The sequence below is a fragment of the Equus asinus genome, chromosome 3 (assembly GCF_041296235.1).
Source record: "Equus asinus isolate D_3611 breed Donkey chromosome 3, EquAss-T2T_v2, whole genome shotgun sequence".
NCBI classification, from domain to species: domain Eukaryota; kingdom Metazoa; phylum Chordata; class Mammalia; order Perissodactyla; family Equidae; genus Equus; species Equus asinus.
This window is the reverse complement of record NC_091792.1, coordinates 57,444,692-57,467,667: the sequence shown is the minus strand read 5'-3', so window position 1 is coordinate 57,467,667 and position 22,976 is coordinate 57,444,692. Positions and strand designations below refer to the sequence as shown.

The 22,976-nt window shown below is 33.4% G+C and overlaps 1 protein-coding gene across 1 annotated transcript in view; it reads right to left on the bottom strand.

The window, feature by feature from the left end:
* The window catches only part of GALNTL6 (polypeptide N-acetylgalactosaminyltransferase like 6), a 1,096,422-nt gene that overhangs the window by 618,059 nt on the left and 455,387 nt on the right, over positions 1-22,976 (bottom strand). Inside the window, exon 5 of the mRNA XM_014842142.3 lies at positions 9,906-10,072. Coding sequence (XP_014697628.3) covers positions 9,906-10,072 — 167 coding nt within the window. The remainder of the gene's footprint in view (positions 1-9,905; positions 10,073-22,976) is intronic.

Genomic DNA, 22,976 nt, shown 5'->3' with positions numbered 1-22,976 from the left:
TCAGAGGAAAAAAAGTGTACCCAATCTTAAGGAAAACAATTGCTCAAATTTTATTTCAAACCCAAAATGTATCTCCATTAAGTTGAAAGTGGCCTTAACTATCCTGCAGAAGTCTAATACATAAAAGTTCAACTTATATTTTACAGCACTTGAGTTTGTTTAGGATATAAAATTAAGCTTTCTTTCATCACGGTCTCACTACAACATTGGGGTCAGGGTTTTGAGTGCTGGGGCCAGCTACTAGTTTTTCAAGCAGCTTGTAAATCTATATTCCATAGAAATTTCTTCATCTAGGTTTAGGAGACGGCAGAAAAAAAAGGGAAGTTATCAAGGATGCGTATCTAAGTAGTATGCTTCTAATGCCAGATATTGGCGCAGTCACTCTCCCCCTTCACTCCTAGCCCAGCTCTCTCTGTCCCAGAAAAGCTCACCTTCTGGGAACATTTTGCATGAGAGTAACCCTGGGCAATCTCAAAAGTGTCTTGTTTTCTGTGAAGTGAAGCTGCCTTGTCAGGCTCCCTAACTCCGGAATGACGCGTCCGGAATGAAGACAGAATCAGATGACCTACAAGGGGCCAGTCTAAAACCCATTCACCTACCTCAGTAAATTCCACTTTACATCAGCCTGTGAAGCTGCATGAAACGTATTTAACTATGCTTTATGTTCATTTTATTACTTTGTAAGCCTTTCAGAATGTTAGAAACACTGTTCTCTCCAGGAGAAAGCCTCTGATTTGCCCCCTGCAGTGCTGGAAGGTCATTATGGGTACTAGAATTTGTGTGTTCAAGTCATTATTATTCTCATGAATCCTCCATTCCGATACTTACGTGTACACAGTGAAATGATGGTTTCTATTATGATCCTGATCCTAAAGCAAAAAAATGAGTAATAAATTAGATTCAATTATCTAGAGTGTCTATATAATTGTAGGACAGTTTTATTAAAGATAGTTATCAGAATGGTTCCAGTTTCTCAGAATTAGATGTCTGAGAACACTCGAGGCAAGGAACCCTGCATACTTAAGCTAAAGACTGTACATTTTAGTTGAATCTAGCATTTATCTAAGCATATAAAATTGACCTAGTGTGTGATATAGGAGGTCACCTTTCTGAGTCTTCATTCACTCATCTATAAAATGCTACAAATGTACCATGTCACCTACAAATTCCTTCTTTTCAAAGTTCTTATCATTCTAATGTGGAATTGTTCCTCAGGTGACGTAATCGTTTAGTTATTAGGAGAATTTTGTTAAAATGTGTTTCATAAACATGAATGCACTTGATGTTTAAAACCTGTCAGCTTATCAATAACCTTGAGTGATGAGAGATTGATAATTTTCTAAATGAATGTTATATTTCAAGATAAAGGAGGAAATATTTTTTGTATTGTGCCAATGCAATGATTATTTTTAAAAATTAAGAGCAGATGGATATTTAGACATCAAAAAGAGCTGTCTGAAATACTGAACACTGTATTATTAAAGTTCACTAGCTGAGGTTTGCTGACAAGAGGCATAATTATAAAACATAACCTTTTATTTCATCAGAGAAAGTTATGCCTGCCCAGGATCCGAAGCCCAACATCCCTAGGATGGTTTCACACAAGTGACATTCTACTCAAAACAGCTGTCTGCAAAGAAAATAAATGGGATTTAATCTGCCATAAAATGAATTGCACAATTTATTTTTCTTGAGGAAGTCATGCTTTTGTGACATTGGTGAGCTGTAACAATTTTGCTTTGAAAACAGTCACCCCTTTCTATGCGAAACTCATATTAATTGAACCATGTGGAGTTTTCCTCCAGAAAAAGCAACTGGAAAGCCAGATCAGTTTATTCACCATTTGATGACAACAGGTGCCCTTCTTTATCTTTAAAAGGACTGATTTAAAACATGGTCCCTAAATAATTGTTCAATGCAGAGGGGTAGGTTTTAAGATGCTTGGCTATTAAAGTTGAAGTATATGAAACTATCAGTCAGTTATTAATGTCCTACAAAAAAATGACAATTTCATATGCTTCAAACTAATATTTAAGAAGAGAATAAAACTGCAAAAGAACAAAATGCAGGTAAGAAAAATGACAGATGAGATTGGTCATCTCTTCAAAATGAAAATATTTTTTAAAAGAACTTAAAAGCAATTAAGAGAGCAAAGATAAATATTTATAACTGCAAAGTTGACTAAATTTTCTATATGTCTGTTTTAAAAGACATCTCACAATAGCGTTACAGTATGTTTTAATTTGTGTATTTCATTAACTGAAGTATGCAAAATATTTTTTAAGTGACAAAGGAAAAGAAAGCAATAATAAAATTTTGCTCTACAGTCCAACTAGACAATGGAACTTAGCCTCTTCATTCTATCACACGTTTTCCAAGATACTTATTTTGTGTTCAAAATTATTCTAGAAATGTTCCATTCTGATGCTATGTTCTCTCAAACTGCATTCTCACATTCTACATTAGAACATTCTCTAAACAGTTTCTGTTAAAATTAACTACATAAAAATGTCTATTTGTGTGGAAGTTTTAACAAATGTACCTTTGTAAATTAAATATAAATCCGACTGAAACTGAACAGAAACCAAAATTAATTTCATCAAATTTAGATATATTATTACTTTCTTTAGAATGCAGAAGAATACAATCCCCATAAGAATCTTTCACAGTGTTCTGAACCTACCTGTGCCAGTATTATAACAGCTCATTCGTAAAACAATTTATTAAGGATAACTTACAGCTTTACAGTATCACAAGATTCTTTATCCTAATCTGCAAAATAAGCATCTACTTAAAATAGGTTTCTACTAGAATAAAAAGGCCTTCTAGCAGTAATCATGAGGATTGTAAATGTGTGTATAACCCTCAGTAACACTCCTGAAAATTGGAGAGATTATTCACATTTGCTCTAAAGAACAAAAAAGAGAGCTAAATGCCACTCTAAACATTAAGCAAAAGTGAGGCTCCACAAGGATACATAACTCCCATTATTTCTGTCAGATAAGTTCTTTTGTGTACATAGACATCTACATCATGCAAGATTGGATTTTTCATTTAAAGGTAAGAGGCAGAGAAATCTCAAAAGTGCTTTGCCTTCTGAGACAGATTCTACTCAAAGCATATTCTGCCACTGATGGGTAATACTCATATTTTATGAACGCAAAGAGGCTTTTTATGAGTTGACTTTGTATTTTGTAACTTCGGAAAGTTACTCTTGTAAGCTGTAGCCTCGTTTTCCCCTGACCTTGAGGACACATTACTGTTTCACATTCATATTTATGAAACGGTGCCACTTTATGTCCTGGACTGGCTTTCAACCACAAATGCTAAAACAATTGGTAAAACAGAACTGTTTTATTAAAACGATACATTTCATCGTTCTGCAACACGATATAGAAATGTATCATCTGAAATCAGAGCAGATTTCTTTCAATTCTGTAGCAGGTGATGCAGAGTTTCTAAATAGAAAAGTATAGAGTTATATTTTATAACATTTTTTTTAGTTCCTACTTATTAGTATTTAATATTGTATTTTTATTTTAGAATACAATTATCTTTAATATTTAAAATATGAATATTAAATCTAAACAACTCCAGGATTCATTGAGAGTGACTACCTTTCGATAAATCTGAGACATAAAAATTGCTTGTCTCATAGTCTAGTGGAGTATCTGATGGAATGCCAGCACTAAAACATTTTTGTTGACTGTCATCTCAGAATCTTTATATGCACTTTAGTGTTAGTATTTTATCATATAAAATAGAAATGCACTACCATTCTTCATCTATTTTACAACTTTTTCTCACTGATGATATCTTCCAACTTTGAATAGCTGTAAAACTTGTGCTAACTGGTTTGTCTGCTTATGGAAACTTTCCTTAATGTGGACTTGAGACCATTTGAGTAAAATAGAACCTGAAATTCAAGACTCATCATTATCATTTGTGAAATTATTTAAATATTCTCACTATGTTAAAGATTTATAAACACTTTTTTTTTTTTAAAGATTTTATTTTTTCCTTTTTCTCCCCAAAGCCCCCCGGTACATAGCTGTATATTCTTTGTTGTGGGTCCTTCTAGTTGTCGCACGTGGGACGCTGCCTCAGCATGGTCTGATGAGCAGTGCCATGTCCGCGCCCAGGATTAGAACCAACGAAACACTGGGCCACCTGTAGCGGAGTGCGCGAACTTAACCACTCGGCCACGGGGCCAGCCCCTATAAACACTTTAAACCATGTGAATAGTCTAAGATTTTTATGGTAATATGGCTTTTTAAAAAATTGCTTTAGAGGCTGGCCCCATGGCGTGGTGGTTACATTTGGCATGCTCCACTTTGGTGGCCCAGGTTTGTGTGTTCAGATCCCCAGCACAGACTACACCACTTGTCAGCCATGCTGTGGCAGTGACCACATATAAAGTGGAGGAGGACTGGCAACAGATGTTAGCTCAGGTCAAATCTTCTTCAGGAAAAAAGTAAAAGTAAAAATAAAAATTGTGGAGCAGGCCCCATGGCATAGAGGTTAAGTTCAATGTGCTCTGCTTCAGTGGCCTGGGTTCACAGGTTCGGATCCTGGGTGCAGACCTACACCACACATCAGCCATGCTGTGGTGGCAACCTACATATAAAGTGGAGGAAGACTGGCACAGATGTTAGCACAGGTCTAATCTTCCTTAAGCAAAAAGAGAGGAGGATTGGCAGCAGATGTTATGTTAACCAAGGGCTAATCTTCCTCAGGAAAAAAAAAAGAAAAAAAATTGCTGTATCATTTATATATATATTTCTCATTCTGAACTTCCATGAAAATTATTGCATGATTCCAAAGCAAAATAAACCTACAAAATTTTGGAAGGCATTTGTATTAAAAAGGAGGAAAATTGTCAAGGGAGGATTAGCAACAGTAACCTGAAATTAAACATAAAATGCTATGAGTTCATAAGAAAGCAGAGTAAATGTCTAGAAATTTGTGAAAAATGCCAAAGTCTATCAAATAAATGTAATAATAATTATATAAAATAATGTAGAGGTAATGCTATAGAATTTCCATCCCAACTTTTCATTTATAGATTTAAAAATCCAATATCAATTAAATGCTAAACAGTAAAAACAAATACAAAAATTTATCTCATAATAATATGTACAAGAAACAGAAGATTTTTGAAGTTATGCTATTTATGCATCTGTATTACTCATTGAAGCTTCAACCCCAATTTTGAAACGCACGACAGTTATTCTGAAACTTTGCTTTGCACAAAAATTCCACATAGGTTTTGTTGAAATGGGGATTCGAGTATGTCTGGATGGCTCTGAGATTCTGCATTTTTAATAAGCGTCCATGTGATGCTGATGTTTCTGGTCTGTGGACCACACTTTGAGTAGAAGGATCTATGCCATCTGTGGAAAAGTAAGTTGGATTTCTTTAAAGTTGCTGACTCTGCAGATTGCGAGGGTAGTTTCAAGTTTCTGATTTTCCCTCTAACTAGTACATGGAGAATAACAGGTGTTTGTGAAACTCAAATACTCAGCTACCTATCTTTCCTGACCAGGAAGTTTGAAACAAGCTTGTGAGCAAGTGTGTGCATGTGCACCCGTGTTTGTGTGTGTGTACCCACTGCACAGTAGTACCTCCATACTTGCATTAAGGGAACTGTGTCAGCAGCTCTCCTGTGACTATCCTCAATTTGAACTTGCATTCGTCTAAGCACACAAAGTTTAGAGAATTGTCAGGTTCAAATATACCCTATCTGTGAGGTTAAGCCCCAGCTTATTTCACACATTTCAACATTTTCCATGTGGATGCCGTTAAGGTTGCCTGGAATTTGGAGATAAGCCCAGGATTAGTCCTGCTTTAAAGTCATCATGAAGCCTTGTTATAGGCCTCAAGTTAAGTTGTTAAATGTATTTCTGAAAGCTTACTGGAAAAAAAATCACATTCACTAACTTTGGTAAGCTTCAGATACCAAAAAACAGTGTTGCTGTTGAAAACTTACCTGCAGGCCTGTACTTTCACGTTTTTATGGACGGTAAGCTTATGTTCTGAGGCTAAAACAACATTCTGTTTACCAAGCTCGCTTTAGAAAAAATATCTAAACTGAGAACAGTTGGATGGGATAGGCCCTTTTTTTTTTTTTAAGAAAAGCACTTTGATAACTGGGTCAACTCTATTCAAGCAGATTATTTAAAATCACTTTGCAACACTTATAATTATTCTATAATTATAAAACATTTTTGTATTTTTTTCTCTTGCATGAAACCAACTACTACAGAATTTGCCCATCATTATAATGTTTACAAGTTTCTGAACTATGATTTCAAGCAATATTACACTTGTGCTATTAACATGGCTAACATATTGGCTTTCCTTTTTTTTTCCTTTTGCCTGTGTAGCTATTCTATTGACCTGGAGGACATACAACATGAGACAGTCATATTTAATTCAGTCTCATCAGAGTTGTGTTGCCTTTGGCCAAAGGACTTTGCAGAATATCTAGGAGAGCCATAGTGTAAAGGTGTTAAGATGCATACTGAATCAAATCGGAATTGACATATATTTCTGAAAATAAATATAAAGTGTAGCATTTCAGAAATAATTTTCTAAAGGAAGCCAAAAAACCTCTATATCTTCCTGTACTTTAAAATTTTCCTAGCTTACTTAATTTGACTATTTTTGGTAGGGGGTGAAGAGGAAGATTGTCCCTGAGCTAACATCTGTGCCAATCCTCTATTTTATGTGGGACGCCACCACAGCATGGCTTGACGAGTGGTGCTAGATCCACGCCTGGGATCTGAACCTGCAAACCCTGGGCTGCCGAAGCAGAGTGCACACACTTAACCACTACACCACCGGGCCAGCCCCCTTAACTTGATTTTTAAAGAATTGGTGAAAAAGACTCTATACATTACAGGCTTATGATTTCTTGTTTGTCCATAAAAAAGTATAAGTATTCTTTAAAGTATAAAATATAATAGCTTTTAACAGCATGGCTATAGATAATATCAGAATAAAAAGGAGCAGAAAAAACTTCTCTGTCTTAGAGTCCCTGTAAACAAAATATGCCTTGAGATATATCCCTTTTCTTGTAACAGTGAAAATAATCTTGTAAGGACTTTTGATAAACACTCATGTAAGCCCATTCATATAATTTAGGCAGGCAGCATGCTCTATTTAGCCTCCTTTTGGTGAAACTCTAGAATTGATTCTTTTTTCATTATCTGTAGTAAATTACCTGCTTATTGGCAAAACTGAAGATTTCTTAAATGTTAAAGCATTCCTAAGTTTTCCAACAAGTTGTGAATTCCCACAATTTGTCTTCACATGCCCTCTGACTTCTGTTGCTTCTGGAGATGACAGATAGACAGATAGATAGATAGACAGATAGACAGATTCTTGTGGAGTAGATTTGATTAAATTGAGACGATCTTCTCAAAAAAGTGTGGGGACTATTTATATCACAGTAGCACGGTAGTATTTGGTGAGTTGAGAGCAATCCTTCTATTGAGTAGTGCATTCATTATTGTACCATCCTCGGCAGCTCTCCATCATAACTTCTCCATGAGGAGTTACTTAGATAACTAAGGAGTTACTTATTCCCGTTTCGATAAAAAAATCTGAGACACAGAGGTTAATTTATGCAACGTCGTACAGTTAATGGTTGGTGTTGGGAGTCTAGCCTGTGTTTGTCATGTTAATTTTCTATACTTCCCATATTTCAGAAAGCAGGAGTGATGTTTCTTAGATTCACCTAAATCCCAATATTTTATCAGATGAGAATTTTGTCAACTTAAACAAAAATTTGGTAGAAGGGTTTCTCTTATTTCATGCAACTTTAGAACTATGATGTATTCTAAAAGATTATAGAAGTATTTTTATCACTGATTTCTTTCAAAGTTTACTTTTACACATTTCAACAGGGTAATATAATGAAAAGGAGTATTCAAAAAAATTTAAACTTTTGAAAGTTTGATGCTCATAAAATGCTTTCAACTTTATAGTTCGTAGGAATAGAACATATAAATGAAAGATTTACCAAAGCATTAAAATAATTATTGTGCTTAAAAATGCCCAATAGGAAGGTCAAAATCACCATTACTATCCCAAATAATCCTCTTTCTGTTGTCCTACTTCATTAACACTAATTACACCGACAGTTTTTAAGAACACACTGACTTCTCAGGTAACGTTATACGCAGAAGGATAGTCCATCAAAGTTGCCATTGTACAAAAGATGACAGTGATTTGAAGTGAAGACAAATGTAGATGTCACTATTTTCTCCTTCTTTAAAAACTTTCAATTGAAAAATACCCCTGAGAAATATTCAGCAAGAAATGCTCTACAAACCACAATTTTCTGCTACCAAGTGTTTCCTACTGTATTACCCTCTGGTCAAAATTCTGCTGTAATAAATAGTTTACCAGGACAAAGTTAATTATGTAGAAAATTCTCCACAGATAACACTGTCTTATTTCTCTTGGTACCAGCCAACCAAAAAAAGAACATTTATTTGGTGATGTACAACCCCAGATCTTTATTCCCTTTTTCACTCTTTTATTTAAAAGTAAAGTTTTAGCTTTAACACATTAAATGCCTATTTTTGGCCTGAGATAATAATGACTACTTTGAAATATGTAGCTTCAATTCAAATGAAAAAGAAATCAACATGTTATTTAAATTAATTTTTAAATATTAAGTTTTGGTTTTAGATACTGGCATGTATCCGGGGGTAGTACTGGATGCATACATGCCTAAGCAATGATAGACAAAAACTGCTTGAAATCAACCTAAATTACCAAGGTAGTACTTTACTATTTTAATGGAACAATGTTAGACAACCTTAGTTTTGTCATATAAACTTCAACACATATTAATATTAGGCAAACTCTGAGTCAGTGTCTGAAGTGAATCATTGAAGACTAGAACTCAAAACTAACCCACTAAGCAGTTCTACAGAATTTTTGATTGCTATGAAGAAAATGACATTTTTGCTGCAAATCAAATTTCAAAACTTCAATTAACCTGTATCATCTCAAGATGTATTCTCTGGTGAGGCATAAGAATAGTAAGCAATCAAACGATTTTACTGCCATTCTTCTTACAGATGTACAGTATAGTTAAGCAGAGCTTCTTCATGCAATAAAATATATTCCCAAATAGATGAATATCATTAGAAAAGTTTTCTTCCTTTCCACTCACACCAGCCAAGAAAGAGGAACTTTAGGTTTTCTGCAATATTAAAAATTCCCACGTTTAGAGCGAATGTGATTTATGAAGTCCTAATCTTAGGAAACATTCTATAATTTTATTCCCATCTTATAAGCCAATTGTGTTTATTAGAATGGTAAAAACATTAAAAATTAAGTCAAATTTAATAGTACACTGTTACACAAGGTTTATATTTTTGTTATTGTTCATATATGATAAAATAGCTAGAGTTGCCAAGTAAGAATATTTATTTGTGTTACTTATAATTTCTGGTGTTTATGAAGTAACACAGGCACAGCCTGGACAATATATCATACTGGTGAATAATAGAGGAGATCCTTTTCAGAAACAGATTTTATAGTTCTACTGTAATATTTCACCATTCATATGCACTTACAAGAATGTATTTTTCAGTGTTTGTCTTGAAGCTGAAAGTAGAAGTTGAGGCATTTTGCCAACGTGTCTAATTTATAACAGAAATGTAATGCAAATTTCTTATAGTTCCCCAAATGACACCAATAACTTCTCATTCAGTCTCTTTTGCATTTAGCCAACATTTTATGAAATCACAACATAGACAAGACTTCATAATCACCTTTCAGATAGAATCAGAAAGAAACATCACAATAATCCTTTCTTTTTTAAGCCTGTAATGATTATGTAGGTAATAACAGAATCACATAAAATACTATTAACTGTGTCTTACCTCTATCACTGAAGTCATCCACTAGAATGATTTCTGCTATCAGACTCTCTGGGGTTCGGTTAATTATACTGTGTATGGTACGCAGGAGTGAAGTCCAACCTTCGTTATGAAATGGGATGATGATGCTGGTGTTTGGCAGCCTCTCCAGGTACATCTTGTGCTTACAACTGGAGATGATAGAGGAAGAAAAAAGCTATGTCAAATGCAAACCTTTAGTATATCTTTGACTACTCTTTACTCACTGTGTATCAGACAGTTGTGAAAACTAGACTTTGTCTGATACTTTCCCAATCAGAGCTCGTGCATCATAATAGTGACTCTACTCATTCATGGAATTCATTAATGATGTCTTTTCACATTCACTCATAATGAAATAATCATTTACCCTCTTTTGTATCAGAGGCTCAAATATGAGGTAAGAAGTGTGTTGAAATATTGTGTTCTTGTTAAAGTACATTTCTCTTACTTTATCTAATATTAATAAGGGTAAGTTTTATGCATTAAAATTGTCTCCATTGAACACATGGTTAAGGTTTAGATGGGTTTCCCAGAAAGTTTTGGAAATTCAACTTCTATAATAATTATGCTTAATTAATCAATCTTGGTTGTGGTATGTTTCAATGGCTGGGCAGCATTTAAAGCTCTAGGGGGGGAAAATGACAGTCTTAGAATGAAACACATGAAGATTTAATCTTCAGTACTCATACACTGATACAACCACATAATAAGATTACGTTAAGATCCAAACCAAGACAGTATTACATTTCTAATGGAAATTATAAAAAATCTCATGTTGCTTTTCTCATTGTAAAACATATGAAATGCCAAAAAGGAAGTAGACTTTAACTTTTAGCTTAGTTAAAAGCAATTTACTACATGTAATTGCTATTTTTTTGCATATTTATGATTTATGTAATTAATTTGTAAGCCACATGAGGGCAGGAACCCGGTCTCAAATCTCATTTAATTTCTAACTCAGCATTGACTGTAGTTGTCCAAGCTTTATTGAAGATGAAGAATTCATTATAAGTTTGTGAAATCGTTGAGTTACTTCAAAACTGAAATAGGGTAAAATTTCAAACAATTAGCAAATTCAATGAATTTCCTGACACTCTGTTTTCAAGATAACCTGAAACAAAAAAGAGAGTAGAAATCTAGAAACAGACACAATTTCTCTTTAAACCATCTGATTTAATTCTATTTAAAAGATCTTCATCTTTTGCTGGGACACAGACTACTATTTAGTCTAGATGAGGAAACAAACCATATCATGATTTTGAAGTAAGCATAGATTCTACCAAGATGTATAAAAATGTACCAATATTCAAAACATTACTTAAAATATGTTTTTTTCCAGTCTTTTCGACACTTCATTTTACTGTGATCTCAACACGATGTATTAAATATTGCTGTGATCTAAAACAAGAGATAGTACCTGACAGCTTGGGAAAGTATGACACACGATAATTAAAGGTAAAAAATTAACTATTTAGGAGATGAAAGAAAGTTAAATATTTTAGACAAATAATTTAAATATACAAAGATAAACATTTCCTTTTTTATCCTATCCCTTTATTATCAATCATTTAAACTCTGAATTTAATATTTGTAAATATTTATAAAACAAATAGATTTTGATTACAATGGCAAGAGTTGGAAAATCCATCAATATGATACTATGAAACAGGCATTAAATGCTGGAAAAAACCTGAAGTTCATTTTAGACTAACATAAAATGATTAAAAAAAAAAGGTAATGGATGAAACATCTGTCAGTGGTTTCGAAGGAAGTGTAGAGAGATAGATGCTTTCAAATATAGTGCACAAATCTAGAAAAGTGCTAGAATAGTTCAATACACCTTGTCCTAATTATGTAAAACCATCCATTCTTCCCAAGGAAGCCAAAGGCTCAAGATAAGTGTGCTTCTCTATATCAATATTCAGGAAAATTGCACCTACTTGTGCAAACCGCCAGATTTAACAATGCTCTTGGAATGCAACTGATATTCCCAAGAAGGGAAATTATTTTTTAAACGTTAAGATGAGACATTGCATGTCACTTGCTTATTAATTTAAGTAAAAATTGCATTCAGAGTAATATCCTCTAAGCATTCAATAGGCTTACGACTTTAAAGTGATGTTTAATAGCTATATACCATCCATTCAGAAAAAAGGCAGACACTAGAGGATGTAAGAATGACCATATGCAAATAAGGCTTTCCCTTACAAAAATGTTTTCAAAAATTTCCACCTATGTGAGCTCACATTATTACCACACATAAGTAAAAGGATCCCTTCTGCTCATTCATTCCTTCAAATCACAATCATTTACTACAGGTTTGATAGAAGCCGGGATCCAAATGGATGTAAAACAATGAGAAAAACCTGGTCCCCGACTTTAAGACATTTACAGTAAAATAGGAGATACAGAATGGCAAACAGACAGTTAAAATTTTAAAGTGAAATTGCTGGTGTAGAAGTTTAATAGGGTGCTATAGGAATATTTAAGAGAGGCGCCTCAACCAATTTGGAAAGTGTTGAAGAAATTCAAGAGAGAGTTGAAGGTGTCCTGCAAAAGACAAGTTCAAGATATATTTAGGAATCAAATTGAAATGACATGATAAGTGTCTGGGAGATGTGGTTAAGGAAGACTCCCATGTTTTGGACATGGGCAACTGATCTTATGAAATGCAGAATGATATAGGAGCTCAATGTGTGATGGGCCTATTTGAGGGCTGCAAGAGTTGAGTGTGAAGATGAGTTCAATTTTGACCACGTTAAGGTTCAAGTGGCAAAATGATATCGAGTTGAACAGAGCAATCATATATGCAATATACACATCTATCTGTCTATGTACATATGTATCTATGAGTTTGCATGTGTGTAACTCAAGGTAAAGACCTGGTTTATAAGGGGAACAGGCTTATGAGTTATAGACTCTAGCAGATGATGCTGGTGCACCACCAATATCCCCTTAGCATTTGCTACCCCAGTATAAGCCAAGAGGATCCTACTATAAGTGCCTACAGATAGCCAACGGAATGCTTTCTCTCATCTCTGAACAGAGGCAGATTAGAAATTCTGGAGGAATTAACGCCCCAGGAGCAAGTATCAACCAATGAAGGATGGAAGTTGGAGAATGAACAGTCCTACTATGGGATAACACTGAAGTGTTTTCCATATTGTCTCCCAGAGTTTTCTAGAAACGTTGAGCCTCAGTTGCCCACAGGGATAAGCATCATGACAACGCACATTTTACTGGCTACTTTTCCTTCCCTGTCTTACTTCTTCACTTCACCTCCCCAGGCATTTTCTGTGATTTCTCCTCAAAACTATTACAGTCAAATTTTTGTCTCAGGGTCTGCCTCTAGGGGAACCAGATCTTAGACATAGCCATATAAATTATATTGCACTTGGTGAGAACAGTCTCTTGAACACAAAGTAATTCTTTACTCTTTCTTTCAACTTTTTAATTATTGCTGATGCTGTGTTCAGAGTCTATGCCGATGAAATACAAATATGAAATATGAAATATGCCGTCTCTCAAATGACATATTGCTTTCTGCTTACAACTGGTTGTTCAGAATCAGTCCACAGCTCAAGGACCCAGGAAGTGCAATCTTACATGGTATCAGGACTTTACACAGTGTATGCGTAAAAATGACCTTATCCTATTTAGTAGACTATTAGTAGTAAAGTTATCTTCTTTACGTAAATGTCAGTAATTTATTTTTTCGACCAGACCACATTGAAAACTCACTAATATCCTGTGCTGATAATTATTTCTGAAATATTGAAAAATCACATTTTATATATCAGACTATCTAGGTTTAAAGGATAGTTTTGTCACTTAGTACCTTTGTAACAATGAGCAAGTTATTTAACTTCTATAAGACTAGTTCTCTCTGGTGGGGCAATGGAGAGGTAAAAAACAAGAACAAAAAGCCTTCTTCATAATGTGTTAATGAGAAGTCAATTAGATAGCCCAGGGAAAGCGCTTAGTACTCTACTAAGTCTGATAATAGCAATGGTTTGATAAATACTATCATTGTTGTTGCTGTTATTGTTGTTGTTTTAATTGTCATTATTTTATGTGTCAAGTCCTCTTTGGAAGGGAGATAAGGAACTGGGAGAGACAGGCACTGAATGAGGGAAAGTGAGAGACAGTTAGATACAAAGATGAATAAATTACTGTTTCTTCCCTTAAGGATTCACAGACCAGTGGACAGATATATAAAATGATTAGACTCAAATGAGACAAGTGACATAATAGATGGCACACAAGCAACGAAAGCCGGAAGGAAGTATGACTAAGTTTGTCTGAACGAATTAGGGAACTCTTATAGATGAGTCTGTATGTTGAGAACAGATCATGTAGACTTTTGAAAACAACTCTGAGGAATTTGGACATTAGCCTGCAGTCAACATGAAGTATTCCACATATTGTTAGCGATGAGTTAGCTGGAATCATGTTTACGTATTCCTCTGGCAGCAGGGCAGATAATGCATTTAAGACAGTGAGGATTGGAGGCAGAAAGATTAGAGATCGGAATAGTTTTGGTAAAAAATAATGAGAGTGTTGATCTGATTTTTACTCTAAGGAAAACCAGCCTCTTTGTGACAGTGTTTAGTTTGATTGAATTGTATTTAATCTTTCCAGCACTTAACCTGCTCTAAAGAAAATTGAATTAATTCCCAAAGTCAGCCATTGGATTCACGAAGTTGTGGTCCAGATGACTGCTTCTCAGCATTACTAGAAACACTGAAGCATATCTGCAACCTGTGTATTTTAGGTTTGATCTCAAGTCAGGTTGAGAATGGAAATTTTTTAAATATGAAGACAGTGTAGCAATATGCAACTGTGCTGAAGAAGTAAGTAAAATAAAGTCAAACATAATTTATATGCTTATGGTTACAGATATGTAGCAAATTTACAGAGAGAAAATAGGGACAAATTAAAACATTGGTGGCATTAAGTTTATAGGAATACAAATGAAAATGCCTGTAATTATTGCACTTCATATTACTGCATTATTTTAAAATAAGTATTTGTATAAAATTAACTTAGAATTTAGGAATGCTTCAGAGAAGAACACATTTCTTTGTTAAGTAACAATTTCTCTAAATAGATGGGGAAAACATTCTTCAAATTTTAATTCCACCAGAGAGACAAAAGAAACAGTTTAAATTCTTTAAAAAGTTACTTGAGACAAATGACAAATCATAAAGGCATTTTAAAAGCTGACAAAAAAACAAATTAGTCTGTAAACATTCTGTCTGCTAAACCATTCAGAATATTGAAAATAAACTTCAGTGGCAAATTTCTCATACTCTTCTCTGTTGCCCTAAAATAGAATATACAAACATTTTCTGATATTCTCTATTGGCATTTGCTAAACTGAGATATTTAAAAATGTATTTAGTTTAACAGCACTGGTTATTTTAAACATACTTAACTGTCATTCCTTCATAGCTACGTTAATTTATCTTTACAATTTCATTGGTTTCACAAAGAAATAAGTTGTTCTTTCAACAATGGGAATAGGGCAAAAAATAAATTTAATTACAGATAGATGAAATAAGTACCAGAATTATTAGTGATTTTTTTTTGTCTAAAAGAGATATTTTATTATTCATACAACAGTGTCAAAATTTATGCTGTGAGCACTTACGTGAACTTTCATTTGAGGTTCTTAAGGCCTTCGTATTCTCCTTACCGTCACTTAAACATTCTTTCTCACCACCTAAGCCTAAATATTTGGTTTTGGATACAATGTCAAGTCCCACATTTTTAAAACTCAAACCCTTGGATTGCAAGATGTGAGTAAAATGTTTGGATGAAAGTATTTGCATATTTCAATCCTTAGGTTATTCTGTTAGCTTATCTGAGGTGTGGCTTAATTTATTTTTCATAGTTTTTTTTCTATCTACTTATACTAAATATATCAGTCAGGATGTTATGTTGTGGTCACAAACAACTCCAACTCCCAATGACTCAAAACAGCAAATATTCTCTTTCTTGGTTTTGCTGCTTGTTCATCAGTGGTTGGCAGAAGGGTCTCTGCTTTTCGTAGGCAGTGCAAACAGCCAACATTCTGACCATGTTCAATCACTCTGCTGGAGGTAAACGAGAACGCTGATGGGTTTCAAGCTGGTAATTAAATGGTCCGTCTCTCCAATGACATATTGCTTTCTGCTTACAACTGGCTGCTCAGAATCAGTCGCACAGCTCAAGGACCCAGGAAGTGCAATCTTACATGGTCCAGAGGGAATATAATCAGAAATATTTGGTAAACAATTCTAATGAACACAGCCATTTTAGTCTTCTGCCTTCTTTCAAATAAAAAAGGAAAAAGAAAAAAAGACAACTGCCTGTTAGCCTACATTTAATAGAAAAATTAAAGAGATCCAATTTCTTCACAGACAAAAAAATTATATCATTTAAGATCCCACATGTATAAGAGCATAGCTGCAACCACAGTTTTACAGCTGCAGCCACGTTTCAGAAATCATCAAGTTTAGTCCCTTGTTTAATTGGGAATTGAGTCTCAGAGTTTTAGAGAGCTAAACATAAATTATTTTACAATCAAATTGGCAAAACAGTGTACTGGGTGAAGAAGTGATACAATGATGAGACACTGATCCTGATCTGAAGAGTTTTTGAAAAGTATTTATAACTCACACAGCTAGATAACACAGAGCAAAGAATTCAAATCTAACATTCTTCACTTCTGATTATATAATCTTTTGGAAACATCATCATACCATTGGCCTTTTAAAATATCTTTATTATTATTATCCAATCAATTAAAATTATATAAATATTGTGATATTTTAAAGTGGGTTAGGCAATTACTTTATTAGCTCAAAAATTTTTGTGAAATGTACAATCTATTCTCCGTATTTTTGAAAATAAACCATTCAAGAATATGTATGAATAAAAATCTATGACAAAAAGTTATGATAAATCATCATTTGACTACAGGCCCTAAAAAGGCATGGACCACTGGACCATCTGGATCACTAACACTACACTATTAGAAGAATAAAATAAGTATGCATAATTAAACTGTTAAAATAAGTGATACAAAGACAATTTTAAAAGCAGCCAGAGGAAAAAAATATAGAAAAGTCCAGAGGAATGCAGATAAGAATGCCAGCAGGTTTCTTTTTCCACTATTCTTTTTTGATGAGGAATATTTTCCATGAGCTAATATCTGTGCCAATCTTCCTCTATTTGGGGATGTCACCACATGTGGTGATTTGGCATGTGGGATGTCACCACAGTGTGGCTTGATGAGCAGTGTGTAGGTCTGTGCCCAGAATCTGAACCCTTGAACCCTGGGCCACCGAAGTAGAGTGCACAAACCAAACCACTACACCACTGGGCCAGCTCCTGACAGTAAATTTCTTGTTAGAAATAATGTAAGACAGTGAGGTAGTGGGAGCAACATCTGTAAGTACAGAAAAGAAAAATCAAAAAAAAACTAAAAGCAACCAAGTTTTCTTTAGTTAATTAAAATATATTTGAAAAATGAAGGCAAAATAAAAAATTATTCAGACATACAAATATTGAATGTGCTCATTTATCAGAAGATCTGCACAAAAATAAATGTTACAGAAAATCCTTCAGAAAATTATACCAAATGGAAATCTATATCTAGACAAAAAAATAAAAAGCAACAGAAAAGGTAATTATGTGGCAAACGATAAAATAACTATTTTTTGTTACTTAAATCATTTATAAAGATAACTGATTAATGTGTAGCAAAAAAGATAGCAACGTATTTTGAGATTTATGACATAAATTGAAGCAAAATGTATGGAAACAATAGCCTAAAGGCCAGAAGTGGAGAAATCGATGTACGCTATTGTAAGGTTCTTATATTATAAAGGAAGTCATACAATATTACTTAAATGTACAACATATAAGTTAATGTCTATGAAACCTAATGCAACCACAAAAATAACACAATAAAAAGTTATGTCTGCTATACCTCCCTAAGAAGATTAAATGGAATGATTAAATATGTGAGTAGTCCAAAAGAAGGTAGAGACAGAGGAAGGGAGACTAAGACTAAAGGGTACAAATGGAAAAGCAATAGTAAAATGATATATTTGAGCTAACCATATCAATAATCACATTGAATGTAAATGGTCTAAACATACACATAAAAAGAAGAGATTGTCAATTCATCAGATTGCCATCTGCTGCCTCCAACAAACTCATTTTTAATATAAAGATGCAAATAAGTTTAAACGTAAATGTATAGAAGATTCTGCATGCTAACACTAATAAAAAGAAAGCTATATTGGCTTTATTAATAGCCAGCAAAATAGTTTTCAAAGCAAAAAAATATTACCAGGATATAAAACTTCATTTCACAATAAAGAGATCAACTTATTAAGAGAACACAACAGCACAAAATGTTTAAGCACCTAATGAGAGTTTCAAACATATGAAGCAAAAGTTGACAGAACTGTAAGGAGATAGAGATAATTCCACAATTACAGTAAGACATTTACTCTGAATTAATTTTACTTGTCCTTTTCCCCTTTTTCTTTTCTTTTTTTTTTTTTTTTCTGTGGTGAGGAAGATTGTCCCGGAGCTAACATTGTGCTAACCTCCTCTATTTTGTATGTGAGATGCCACCACAGCATGGCCGGACGAGGGTGTGTAGGTCTGTGTCCAGGACCTGAACCCACAAACCCCAGGTGGCTGAAGCAGAGCACGTGAACTTAACCACTATGCCACTGGGCTGGCCTCGCCTTTTACACTTTATTACGGTAATAGCTTAGATTATTGACTTGAGGACTTTTTTCTTTCTTTTTACAACCATTGATCGATAGAAGACTAGAATGATTTCATCCTAAGAATTACTATAAATATATCAAAATTTTTTAAGTATTTATTTTTGTTCATTTCAAAATATTTTGAATATCCCTTGAAACTTCCTTTTGACATGTTGATTACTTAAAAATATGTTTTTAATTTCGAAGTGGTGATTGTCTTATTTTTCTGTAACTAAGTTTTGATATAATTGTTTTAAGGTCAGAGAATATGCTTTGTAAGATTTCAGTCTTTTAATTTGTAATATTTGTTTTATGACCCAGGATATGGTGTATCTTGATGAATGTTTCTTGCATACTTGAGAAGAATATTATTCTGCTGTTGTTGAATGGAGTGTTTTCTTTGTTTTTGTTTTTCCTTGCTTCCCCTTTTCTGCATTCTTTCGTTTATTTATACATTTATTCATATTCCATTTCAATGTATCCATTGTGATTTTGATGATATCTTTGCATAATATTTTAGTGTTTGCTTTAGAGATTAAAAACACATACTTTATTTTTCCAGTGTATTTATAATTAATATTTTACCACTTCACTTTTAATATAGAAATCTTATTACTATATAGTCCCTTTACACTCTCTCTTTTAAGCTACAGTTGTCTTATATATCTACGTACATCGAAAATCACACCAGAAAATATATTTTTGCTTTCAACTGTTAAACATGTTTTAAAAAAACTCAAGATCTCAGCATTATTTCAGTGCTATTTTGAATTCTCATGTCGTTCTGTACTCCATCTATTGCTATTTTTTTTTAGTATCCTCAATTAGCTTGGCCGTCCATCTGTCCGGATTTTGTAGTTGAGTTCAACGGGATGAGAGTGAAATGTGTTTATTCCATCTCGCCTAGAAATCGGAATGCTGTCGGTAGACTCTTACTTACCAGTGTAATATATTTCTTGGCTCTAGGGATATTCAGACTTTCTGTTTCATTTTGTGATGTTATCAGTTGGATTTTCAAGAAAATTTTATATTTTGTCTGTGTCAAACTGTTGGCATGATGATGTTTGTAATATCCCTTCATTATGATTCAAATGTCTGTTGGAAGTTTAATGATATCCACTCTTTCATAACTGATAGTGGTAATTGGTGGTTTCTCTCTCTTTTGTTTTTCCTTAGAAATACTTGCCAGAAATTTAGAAATTTTATTAATGCATTCAAAATACTAAATTTTGAACTTATAATTTTTTCTCTTTTTGACAGTCGTTGATTTATTTTCTTTTTTATACTTATTTTACTTAGATGATTAATTTGAAAATTTTTCTTGCTTGATTTAAACATTTAAAGCTGTACATTTACCTGTAAGGGCTGCATTATATGTACAGCATATAAAAAAGCTGTGGGATGTATTTTAATTATTATTGTATTTGAAAATTTTCTAGTTTCTCTAGCTTAACATTTGACCTGTGGGTTATTCATAAATGTGTTATTCAATTTCTAAATATTTGTATATTTTATGGATATATTTTTTTATTGATTTTTAATTTAATTCAAGTTTGGTCAGAGAATATACTCAGTATTAATTCTATCCGTTGAAATTTAATGAGAGTTGTTTATGCAATAGTGCATGATCTATTTGGGTAAACATTTCACATGAAATTGAAAAAAAGCTTATCATGCAATTATTAAATGTAGTGTTCAGTAAATGTAAATAAATATAAATTAAGACAACTTATGTATAATTTTGTTTAAATCTCCTGTATCCTAATTGAATCTTTTGGCTCTCTTTAAACAATTACTGAAAGAGGACTGTTAAAAGTCTCCAAAATCTTCATTTATTTAAAGCCACTCCTTCAAAAAGTAAAATTTCATCTTAGTATTTAAAGTCACCAAGTTGAGAGGATTCAAAATTAAGTGAATTTATGTCTTACTTCTTCCTTTTAAAGTAATACGAAGAAAGGAAAGAAACATTTTCCATTATATGATTTTACTCATACATATTAATATTGATTAATATGTTTGTTGATAGGTTTGTTCAAGAAAGGTTAACATCTGCAACGATATTACCCATCGTACCTTTGCTGATGAAATAATCTAAAGAATGGAGTGAGAGTATGCGCTTAAAGATTCCTCAGTTATATTAACATATTTCAGATTAAAAAAGATACATATATATATATACATCATGTGAAACATATAAAACTTGGAACATTTTTCGTATAATGCTAAATGTGTTAAAATGTGATTCTGTAGTAATGATAATAAACAGGCAGGGAGTTATATTTTGAGCTCCCTTTAGGGCCCACATTCTAAATGGTTATGATTTTGTGCCATTTTATAATAATCCTGATAATTCTCTGAAATGGCAATAAAGAAAGAGAGAGCCGACTCAGAGGCAGTCGGTTTCATTAGGATGTATGTGGGAGGGAAACCAGTTCAAAATCCTACAATTTGTTTAACCTCATAGCTACAGCAAAAATGGCATTTTTTTTGTACATCTGACCACCTTTTGATACATTTACATGTGCTAGTGTCAGCACCTTGGACAGACCCCAAATTAATTAATTAAGTAAATAATTTATTGCCTCTTAGCTTATCACAAGCTTTATAAAATGGCTTTACTGATAGATGACAGTTCATTTTAGTTGAATTCTGTGAAGTCTTTTGAAAATAGATTTCCTAAACAAGATAATCAGGACAGCTAAATATAGTTAGTGAACCAATTTTTAAAAAAAATTTCTCAAAGGAACCACTTATGTTCAGAAAGAAGAGGAAATTTCTTTATTTTCTTTTAAATTTTTGTCACTGTAAGATTTCTTGCAAAACCATTTTGGTTCAGCTAACATTCTCTCAACCCCATTCTCAATAGTAGCAGAATAAAATGTCAACTTGGCATCTGGCTAGTGACAAGCATATTATAGAACATATCTGTGTAAGTCATTTCCAAGCACCAATTTACATAGTAATTGTTTTAATGTCAGCATATTCAATTTTCAATGGCTGGTTTCAGTCACACTGTTTTTCTGTTCTAATCATGCCATGTCAGTTGGGTTTGATAAAGCAGCAATAACTGGTGATTTATTTTGCCTTTGACAGGCCGGGAAAATCAGTTTGGACTGTCAAGTGTATGACAGTATGTTTGAGTAAGTGTGGACGGTCATCATTATTTATTTATTTCATCACCTAATACATAGAAACTTATTTTTTAAATTAATATTTTATATGGTAATATGATTAACACTTTAATGTAGTGTGATATGTTGTCTGTAGCAATGAACAAAAGAGTTTGTTGTGTTCACCCAGCTGAGTGTGCACTGTGGCATTGTGGTAGAAAGGTAGTGAACACAGAGAGAACAGCAAAAGAGGAACTCAGAGATAGGCAGGGATAAGAATATGAAGGTCAATGTTGATATTTTCTAAGCTATTTTTTTGGGTATAAGAGGGAGTCTTTTAAGTATTTTAGACAGGGGGATGTAGGTTTTGCCATAGTTCTTAAGGCTCATGATTGCTCACTCTACTCAATGTATTGCACAGGAGCAAGAGGGAGTGTGTGAGGTCCAATTCTGAGGTTATTCTAGAATTCCAATGAAGAGATGATAGTGGATATAGTTGAGACTAGGGGAAGTGTATGCGTTCGAGACACATGTTGTCACTACATTTCAGAGAGAATTAATAGGCCTTGGGGAATGAGATCAGCAAGGAGAGAGGAAATAGAATGAAGAAACTAGTGGTCAGCACTGAGCATCAGTGAGCTTTAATAGCCAGCTATCGGATGAAGAGGAACTACTAACGAGTTGAACGGAAGTTGAGGAAATCAGTATCTATATGGAACTTGGGGCTGATAGCTAGAAGGAAAAGTGAGTAAAGTGGTCATTTTACAGATGTGGCCGTATCAATGTTTTTTATTATACACGATTAAACTTAAGCCAGAATAATAAGCAAAATATAAAAATACATTAATAACTAAATTCTCCACTTCTGTAGAGAATGCCAAACAATTCCTTCCAGAACAGGAATTCAAGATTTTTAAGAGAATTTTATTAGGAAATAAAATAGTGTTCATGGCATTGAGATACTTGAATCTCACACTTTGCAAATAATAAACACATCAGTACATACCAGTTACAAAACCTAGAGATCAATACTTATTGCGTTGACTCAGATGATAAAATCCATCAGAAGAATTAATTGCTTGATTTGGTAAAAATAAAGAAGTAAAATAAAATTATTCGATTCGGAGAAAAATGAAAGTGATTTACTTTTTTAAACAGCTTTATTGAGA